Source organism: Rhipicephalus microplus, unplaced genomic scaffold (assembly GCF_043290135.1).
Source record: "Rhipicephalus microplus isolate Deutch F79 unplaced genomic scaffold, USDA_Rmic scaffold_334, whole genome shotgun sequence".
NCBI classification, from domain to species: Eukaryota; Metazoa; Arthropoda; class Arachnida; order Ixodida; family Ixodidae; genus Rhipicephalus; species Rhipicephalus microplus.
This window is the reverse complement of record NW_027464902.1, coordinates 74386-84827: the sequence shown is the minus strand read 5'-3', so window position 1 is coordinate 84827 and position 10442 is coordinate 74386. Positions and strand designations below refer to the sequence as shown.

Below are 10442 nucleotides of genomic sequence, written 5' to 3'. Positions count from 1 at the left end.
TCCTGAAAAACAAAACTAAATTGTGCACCAGTTTTTTTTTCTTTTACCACCTCTGCTCTTCGGTTTCAGGAATCTCCCAAATCTCATGGTCACAAGCTTGGCAGATCCATATTTAAATTCACAGAGTCTGTCAAATGGTTTTACAGGCACAGCAAATGGTAATATGGACTTTATCGTTGTTGGCTCAGTGGAGTGGTTCAAAATATTACTTTCGTTGAAACATGAGTGCTCATGTTTACTTGCAAGATGTTTCAGCGCGCGAACAAAGGAAAAAGGACAGTTGAAAAAGCTCACTCTAAATTGGTCAAGCGGGGCATCGCTAACCTTTCACCACCCGAGATTCAGTGAACGATGTGGTTACGATGTGGTTGGACACGGCGCTCTTCTCGGCCGTCACTCACTCTGTTCAATGTATCAGGTGCTGATCGGGCTCATGGCAGCGGCGGCGACGTATGCTACACCCGTGGCATTTCGACCGATCGACACATGGCCAGCGGCTCTTGGCATTCCACAAGCGACTACGCATGATCTACTAGATTCACCAAGCACCTCGGAGCGGTGCCATCTGCGCATCGAAACGAGCTGGATGACAAAGCATCGTGGTACGCTTCCGGATCCGCCTACTGCTGGCTACAAAAGGGAGCCCCTGAACCAATGCCCACTGGGACACGGCGCTCTTCTCGGCCGTCACTCACTCTGTTCAATGTATCAGGTGCTGATCGGGCTCATGGCAGCGGCGGCGACGTATGCTACACCCGTGGCATTTCGACCGATCGACACATGGCCAGCGGCTCTTGGCATTCCACAAGCGACTACGCATGATCTACTAGATTCACCAAGCACCTCGGAGCGGTGCCATCTGCGCATCGAAACGAGCTGGATGACAAAGCATCGTGGTACGCTTCCGGATCCGCCTACTGCTGGCTACAAAAGGGAGCCCCTGAACCAATGCCCACTGGGACACGGCGCTCTTCTCGGCCGTCACTCACTCTGTTCAATGTATCAGGTTAGTTATTTATGCCGTTGTAATTGCTTTAGAAGCAGTGATGACATGCTTCTTAGAGTGTCGTGTCCCATTAACGGTAAATGGCTTATCTGGACGTGCTATGCTGTTTCTCGCGAGTGTATGGCTGCCGCATTGAATTGGTCTGTCTTGGAGGGTTACGATGTGGCCTCTCAGACATTACTACTCTTGGCTGGTGACATAGAACAAAACCCTGGCCCTATGTCTGTGCCTGAGCGAGAACAGATAAGTAAAATCGAAGAAATGCTAAAGGTGCTACAGTCAGGGCAGGTAACCGTGTTGGAAAAGCTGTCGGGCATTGCTAAAACTCAGGATGAGCTTCGGAAAAAGCTGGACGACGTGATTACTAAAACTAATGTAATTGAAAAGCGCCTTACTACACTAGAGGAAACAGAAAAGAAGTTCGCTGACAAACTAGACGACTTAGAAAACAGAAGCCGGAGAACAAACTTGGTATTCTTTGGAATACCAGATAGTCATCCAAAGGAAACTTGGGAAGAATCCGAAAATCTAGTTAAGTCTGTCTGTACGGATGTATTAAAGCTGGAAAATATAGCAATAGAAAGGGCTCATCGTCTCGGGGCCTACAAAACAGAAAGAATTCGTCCAATAATTGCTAGCTTTTCAGGATCGAAATCAAGAGAATCTGTTCTGCGAAATGCATACAGATTCAAGGGGACGTCATACAGCGTATCAGAAGACTTCAGCAAGGCAGTTCAAGAAAAACGCCGGCAGCTTTGGAAGTACAGTAAAGAAAAACAGCTCGACAAGAAAAATCGTGTACATTTAAGTTACGATAAGCTGGTAATCAATGGACAAGCATTTGCCTGGGATACTGACATGCACCAACCAGTTCCTCTTCGGGCGCATGCTCAGATATTGGGGCGGAAATGACATGATCATTCTAGCTTAAGAACAAATGGGAAATATACCATCACAAAAAGCTTTACACCAGTATTGTTGGTGGTCAATTGTCGAAGCCTAAAAAACAAAACTGATGAGTTTACAATCTTACTTGAAACGGTGAAAGCGCAAATCGTTATGGGTACCGAATCATGGCTTGACGACACAGTATTGGATGTAGAAATATTTCCGCCAGGTTTTACAGTGTACCGTAAAGATAGAAACAGGCACGGTGGTGGCGTGTTTCTTTTAATTTCAAGTAGCCTTGCCAGCGAAGAAGTTGTTTTTGATAATGAAACTGAATCAGTATGGTGCCGCGTCCAATTTCCCCAGGGAAACAACATCGTTTTTGGATCATTTTACCGCCCACCTGACCACAACAATGAATCTTTGATTCAACTTTCCGACATACTATCACAAATATCTCACTGCGTAATACTGGGAGGGGATTTCAATCTGCCCGATATGAAATGGGATTCCGACTGTGTAGCCCCACAAAAAAATCGAAATTGTTCTGCCTTTTCAGAACTAATGAGTGTCTATGGGCTACAACAATATGTGAACGAACCAACTCGGATTAACGCTTTACTAGATCTTTTACTAAGCAATGACGAAAATGTTATTGTTCACACAAACGTATGTCCAGGAATTAGTGATCATAGTTGCGTTGTTGCAGAGTTAAACGTTTCTAGAATACCTGCGTGTAAGCAAACCCCTCGAAATGTTTTCATGTACGACAGAGGGGACTTTAATGCCATTTCCGAAGAGCTGGTCTTGTATTATCCCACTTTTTTATGCATATCGGAGTCATGCGGCATGGATGAATTGTGGCAAATTTTCCGTGACAAGGTTACAGAGCTGGTGAATATGTACGTACCTCAGAGGTGTCTAAGATGCAGAAAGAGGCACAAACCCTGGTTCAACTCTGAGATACGCAAACTTGTTAGAAAAGCAGCGAATGCCCATAAAAGGTTTCTTAAAAAGAGAACAGCACTAAATAAAACAAAGCTCAAAAGTGTAAACAAAGAGCTTAAGTTAAAACTAAAACAGGCAAAGCGTGTCTTCTTTGACAAGCTAAACACAGACTTGAAGTGTAATCCAAAATTCTTTTGGAAGTATGTCAAGAGCAACAGAAAAGACGACACAGCTATCCCTGACCTTTTAACCCAGGAAAAAACTATAACGGATGACTTGGAGAAAGCTGAAGCATTTAACGCCTATTTTCAGTCAGTGTTTTCAAAAAGAACTGAACACTCTCCAATGCTACCTTCAAAAAATATTGGTAATGAAATGGCGGAAATTGAAATCGATTACGCTGGTTTGGATAGTCTGCTGCGTACTCTGGACACCTCTAAGGCTACAGGGCCTGACGGTATATCATCTCATGTACTTAAAAAGTGTCACGTTATTATTGCACAATATTTATGCATAATGTACAAGTTGTCTCTAGACACCGGCGTTATTCCAAGGGATTGGAAAACAGCCAATGTGGTTCCTGTACATAAGGCAGGAAGCAAAAAACATGTACAAAATTATCGTCCCATATCCTTAATTTCAACCTGTTGCAAATTATTAGAACATGTTATTTATAGCGCATTGTTCAAATATCTCGAATCTACTCATTTTTTTGCCCGCTCCCAGCATGGATTTCGGCAGGGTCGTTCATGCGTCACGCAACTAACTGAATTTCAGCATGACGTACTGACTGCGCTTGACCGTAACAACATTGTTGATGCATTATTTCTCGATTTTCGCAAGGCATTTGATACGGTCCCACATAATCTGTTAGACATTAAACTGGCTTCACTGAATATTAATGCTAAGCTGCAAACCTGGCTACGGAATTACTTAAGTGGTCGTAAACAGTGTGTTGTTTTAAATTCTAAAACGTCTTCATATGTAAACGTGACTTCAGGCGTGCCACAAGGTAGCGTTCTAGGTCCGCTGTTATTTTTGGTTTATATAAATGATATAGCATATAACATAAAATCTTGCATAAAATTATTCGCAGACGATTGCATCATCTACCGTCACATTACTTCAATCACAGACACTGAACTATTGCAAGATGACTTAAACACGGTAACACATTGGTGCTCCACGTGGAATATGTGCTTAAATATCTCGAAGTGCAACCACATCAGCTTTGCAAAGAACATTTCAAAAATCCAGTGCACATACAGTATTAATGGCGAGGCAGTCAAAAAGGTGCCCGAGTGTAAATATTTAGGAATTTACTTGACAGAATCGTTCCATTGGAACAGACACATAGACCAAATGATCTCAAAGGCTAGTAGAACGTTGTTTTTTATTCGTAGAAACTTTCACTGTGCAACAAAAGAAGTGAAAGAAACTCTTTACTTCCTTCTTGTCAGGTCTATACTTGAATATGCTTGTGTTATCTGGGACCCGGCTCAAAAGTATCTTGCAAAAACAATAGAAAAAGTCCAAAACCAGGCAGCCCGTTTCGTCAGCAACAACTACGACCCATTCGCTAGTATGTCAGAAATAAAGGCCATATTAGGCTGGGAAACTCTAAAATCTAGAAGACGGAAACTTCGATTAAAACTTCTGCATAGCATATATTATAACCTAACAGGAATTAATAAGTCTGAATACCTACTAGCACCAACATATCGTTCCACAAGATGCCAACACTCACATAAAATACAAGAATACGCGTACAAAACCACTACTTTTGCCAACTCCTTCTTTTTAAAAACAATTAGAGACTGGAATGAACTTCCCGAAGGTATAGTGAACTTGAGTGACAACAGCGCTTTTTTCTCATCGTTGTGAAATTGTGACATATGTACTTCTCTTTTGGTACCTGTTGTCATGTGCAATATTGTACTAAAATATTTTTTTATTTTTTTTTATTTTTATATGTTGTTATAATTGAATTTTTTCACTATGTTTGGCGTCTTATCGCAGAAATGTTTCCTATGACTTCTTATGTATACCCCCCTGCAGTAATGCCACTACGGCGTTGCAGGAACTATGTAAATAAAATAAAAAAAAACCTCTGCCTTGTCAATGCCTTAAAGAAGTCATGCCCGCACATGGTACACCACAGCTTTGCTCTACAAGTAGAGCGGCTTACCAAAGCTGGTTACCCCGCGCATGTTCTCGTTTCGGTGGCGGAAAAGCTGGTCACTGTCTTGAAGCGAGGCGACAAACCGGATAAGCGAAACAGTGTCAGAAAGAGCCGGCCTGTCGTACTGCCTTACGTGCACGACGTATCACACAGGCTAAAAAAGATTGCTCGAGACGCCAACGTTTTTGTGGTTTTTTCTGCCCCGGAAAAATTGCAGAGGCTTTGCAAACGGGTCAATGCACCTCGTGCAAATTCTGCCTCGTGCTCTGTCGCGCACAGGACACGCTACGTCCCATGCGCAGTGGGAGTCATTTACTTGATTCCACTGACGTGTGGGTGCATCTATGTCGGGCAAACCGGCAGGTGCATAAATGACCGCCTCCGAGAACACCGAAACAATGTGCACAATGTGGTACAAGGGCATCTTGGCCTTCATTGCCGAGATTGTTAGTGCACCCATCTCTTTGATCAGTGCTCAATATTGGCAAGGCACAGGGACCAGCTTACCCGAGAAATTATTGAAGCCGAAAAAATACACTTGCTAGGAGATAAATGTGTAAGCACATCTTCGATTGCTTTATCACAGGCTGAACGTGATTACCTAGCTGGGCTTTGAGGCAATAGAGGACCTGTCACACGTGTTTTGTTACTGATGGATAGATTAGGCGTGCCTTTTACCTTCATGCTCTGTTATCATCTTTTTTTAGCAGTATATATTCTTGCCACTCTGTCAAATAAAGTTAGTTGCGAGTCAGCGCTCTTTCTGTCTACCCTGTCCTTTTTCCTTTGTTCGCGCGCTGAAACATCTTGCAAATATGACTACGCACCAACTAGCCCAAGTTTCCACTCTCATGTTTACACTGCACAATTTAGGTCTTGTCGAATGGCTTGTACATATTTTGTTTCTAAATGTAAGCTATGAAGCGTGGAAGCTTGGGAAAGTTGGTTCATTCAGTTAGTGCATTCAGTTAAATGAAAGCTGAATACTGCTCAAAATTTGGCATCTAGTGATGAAAATTGCACACCTTTTTTCCTGTAACCTGCTCAAAATTTACATTTTAGTGCTTCAAAAGTAATATTTTTCTGTTCCTAAAATTGCTCCATGTTGTATTTCGATTGTTGCACCCCTGATCTTGTTAAACAGTAGCTTTCAGTGACGTTGTGTTCAATAAGCAAGCAAGCTTGATATTTGGACATTCTTTTCGCATTTCTTCTGGCGCCCCCATAATCTAGCATGCACCTAACAGTCTGACCAATATAACCGTTGGCGCATGACTGAGGAATCTTGTACACTACTCCTGAAACACAAGGAATGGAGGAGCTTCGGTGTTTCTGACCACATTCACCTTTATTTTTGGTTTTGCCTTTGGCCCCGAGCTTAACAAGTGTGCAAGTGCTGCCCAGCTTCTTAAGAGCCGTTCATACCACTGCCACATCATATCTGGATGCGACATTCTTAATTGTGGGCCATCTTGTGAACAAGTCTAGCAAGTGTTGCGTATTTTTATGTACTAATAAGAGCTTGTATCAATAAAGAACTTGAACGTAGGGCAGCAGGCTAAAGCGGCTTTCATTATTTTTCTCACAGACTTCGCATTTGCTGAAATGTTTGATCCATCTCACCACCTTTTCGCAGGATCTAGTGACCGCATAATCTGGAAACCCTGCTGTTGGAAACCTCTGGATCTGAGCATAAACACTGCTCATTACCTTGTGCACACATGACTTGCGCACAGCCTCCTGTACCAAAGATGCAGCCAATCCATCTTCGATCACTTTGGAATAAGCTAATGTGTAAGGCAAACGAGGCTGTTGCGACCTGGGCCTGTACTGCCAACACACATGCATTGGTAAGGAGGGAGACAGCTGCTCTTACTGCTCATTTTTTATACATTTTTGTTTATTTGTGCCAAGCTGCTCTAAAAGCATAGTAATCAAGAAAATTGCACCGAAGTGCTCCGAAACAGCCTCGAAAGCTAAAACTTTTATGCCAACCTCAGCTTCAGCGGGGAAAAAAATGGTGAGTTTGTCTAATAAGATACACTCAAATGTGTTTTTTTTTTCTCACTTTCCGCATTTCTTGTGACAAAGGCTCCCAGGGTGCCCCCATAATCTTTAAACTTTAGCAAATATACGTGACTCACAAGAATGTGCTGCGGTACATCGAGCTAGCTGCTTCTACTAGCTAGGCTGTGTGTTCTAGCGCCACTGTCGGCTTGCGAAAACCACCGAGTTCGGTGGCAAGCATAGCGGGATTGACTCTGCGGTTCTCTGTCGTGCATAGCCCATTCGTCCAGGCACTGTGGCTTTCATGTTGACACTGCCGCATGTGGTCACCTACGAGTACGTGTTAGCTGTGAGTGAGTAACTGTAAACGTGGAGTTATTTTTTCCTTGCACCCAACGCGTCTTCCGGATGCTCTGGCACGTGCACATGGGTTCTCAAAATGGGTTGCGTGAGCGGCAGATTGTGTGCAACCTATTCCCGGTTTACACCCATTAGCTACTAATTTATTTAGAAAGGCGAGAGTTCTCATTACATTTTATATTTAAAAAAGCCATCGCAGGTGAAATCCGCACATGAATGTTTGCAGGTAGAGAGAAACACTTGGTTACATGCGAAGTCGCGGTGACAAAACGAGTGTTCGAACCATTGTAAACAATATTAACGGGCACCTTGGTGCTTAATTCGTGACTCCTTACACATCAGCAATCACTTGACACAGTTTTCATTGTGGGCAATTTGCCACTGCTCCGTTTTTTAATCAAAATTCACAAGAAGTGCCCTAAGAGGTGTCGCTGCATGCGTGCCGGCCCTGGGCTACACGAGCTTTTTTGGCTTATCTCATTCAATGTTTCGGTCGACGGCAGTGTGACTTTGTTTTCTTTCTTTTCTTCTTTTTTTTGCAATAAAACCTGCCTCTCTACGGTCAGCGTTTAGTTTGCGTGGACAGGGATTTTTTCACCTGTGGTGCGCTAGCACTTTACGCGAATCACGGAGCGGCGAGGGCAGCAATTGCGAGCCGATGTATTATTGGGAGTTCTTCATCGATGGTGATGACCTATAGATATTGAAAAAATATCAACACTGGCCAACTTGTGCTATATTAATAGCGCGTGGTTGCTCATGTGGAGAGGCGTTATCAGTATCACTCGCTTATCACTTAGTGTCATATGCACGTGCTTTACGAGATAGTCTATGCTTCAAGATTTCTTGGATCTTGCCCTGCACTTTTGGAGTTGGTCTTGCATGAGATGACCGCGAACGGCAGTGCAGCTTGCTTTTGTTTGTTAGAAGCTCTTGAAGCTATCATGTCACGCTTTTTTTTGAGCGAACGACCACTCTTACGTCACTAAGATTCTTGTGCAATCACAATTATTCAATTTCTTTTTAAGTGTGATGTGTTCCTTTTTAATGTCTCCGCGGAACCTAGCTTTCAACTAAACCTTTTTTAGATATTATTTTACGTGTTACGAGGGCTAGATGGCACGTGTGTGGCATGTAAAGAAGTAGTGCAGTTCATATCTAGCGATCATCTGTTCAAAAACTTCCTTCAAAATCTGTTTCAGTTTAATGTGTATCATAAGGAAATTAAAGTATGCACTGGTGCCCCCCCGTTGCTAAACATGGGTATTTTTAAGCTCCCAGGACAACTTAGTAAAGGCTGCTAACTGCTCCAAAATTGAAATTTCGCTGCTCCAGAAACCACTCCCAATTTAGTTTCAGCCATCTCACACCAGTTTGAGTAAAGCGTTAACCTTAGGTCTAAAAACTGAAGGTTTAATTGCTGCGGCAGTTTTGCCGTAAAGTGAAGTACGCTTCCATTCTCTAAAGAGACACTAAAGAGCAAAACAATTTTTTGCATATATGTACTTCTAATTACACTATCCGACAAACACTTCTCTTGCGACAACATGATGCTCGGCCACGGACAAAACATGCAAGAAGAAAATTTGGGTGGAGATTTCACTGAGATTGCCTTTACCAAATACAGTGACGCACGAAATAATGAAGGCATCTACTGGGGGAGGGGGGGGGGAGGTCACACATAGCTTCTACTCATTAAAAATGAAGTACATTGTGTTCAGTGGGTGCTAGACCTAGAATACGATGATTGGAAAATTTCATTGAGCCAATGTCATAAAAATACGAAAAAGACATTTTGAAATTTGCTACGTGATGCTCAAATGCAGGGGCGCAACAGCTGCGCTGATTGCGTCAATTTTATAAAATTGCTCATTTGTGTGCCGAGCTGTGCCAAAACCATAAAATTTTCCGAAATTGTGCCACGCTGCGCCAAAACGCCCGACGGGCCTCAAAATTTTCTCGTTTGCCCTAAGGTGAGCGAGAAATGGAGACCATTTTAGCCACTTGTAGTTTGCATAATCAGTCTATGCGGGCAGACCCTAACCATAAACCGCAGTGTAAAACAGCTGCTCATTAGTTCAAGACACTCGCAAAACTCTATCAACCAGATGAAGTTACAACGCCGAGTGCCTGTCGGTCTGCTGACCGCAGCAGATATATTTAACGGCGGGACGACGCAACTACAACACAAAGACAAGAGATTTCAGCCGAAGACAGGAGACTTCGTGTTGGGATTTAACTGTTTATTTGGGCGAACCTGTGCCCAGTAAACGGAAAGTCCAATTACAGCAGCAGTCTCGCACAGATAGTAGTCTCGAACCGATAGCGGCGAACGGAGCGTCGGCCTTCGATCAACAACTGACAAGCGGCGAAGTGCGTCGGCATTTATACTCTTGCCGTCGAATGTTCTAGCGTTATCGCTGGCGGTGGCGTAGGTTCCAGAACAATCTGTACCGTTCGCACAGTGGGCGTGATCTTATCGAAATGATCTACTACACTCCGGAACCTTTTCGGAAACTGCAGGCGTGGTTTGCGCTGAGAATCGTGTGGTGTTTTTGGACGATAACAAAAACTTGGAAAATGGAACGTGGCATTGCCCCACTTTGAAAAAAAGGCATCGTCCCGATGCTTTAACTAAAGATGAAGGTACAATAATAATGCAAGAAAAAAACAATGAATAAATTACGATACAACAATAATACAAAAAAACACTGTTTCAGTTTGTTAACGCGCATGAAACGGCTTGAGGCGCGTGACATGGACGACTTCAGGTCGCGATCGGCGTTGATGAGAGTTCGTGATGCCGTCGGGGACAACCTCGTAATCAAGTGGGCCGAGACGTCGAACAACCCTGTACGGTCCGAAGTACCGTCGCAGAAGCTTTTCACTTAGTCCACGTCGGCGTATCGGCGTCCACACCCAAACACGTTCACCGGGCTAGTATTCCACGAAGCGTCGTCGAAGGCTGTAACGGTGGCTGTCGGTCGTCTGTTGATTCTTGATACGGAGACGCGCAAGTTGTCGGGCTTCTTCGGCGCGTTGACGGTACTC

General features: G+C 43.6%; 1 protein-coding gene across 1 annotated transcript; it reads left to right on the top strand.

Moving 5' to 3' along the window:
• The first annotated feature begins 377 nt into the window (after window positions 1–377).
• On the top strand, window positions 378–1928 carry LOC119166647 (uncharacterized). Its single transcript, XM_037417962.2, has one exon. It carries the CDS (start codon window positions 410–412, stop codon window positions 1916–1918), a length of 1509 nt encoding a protein of 502 aa, XP_037273859.2. The 5' UTR covers window positions 378–409; the 3' UTR covers window positions 1919–1928.
• Window positions 1929–10442: the final 8514 nt, after the last annotated feature.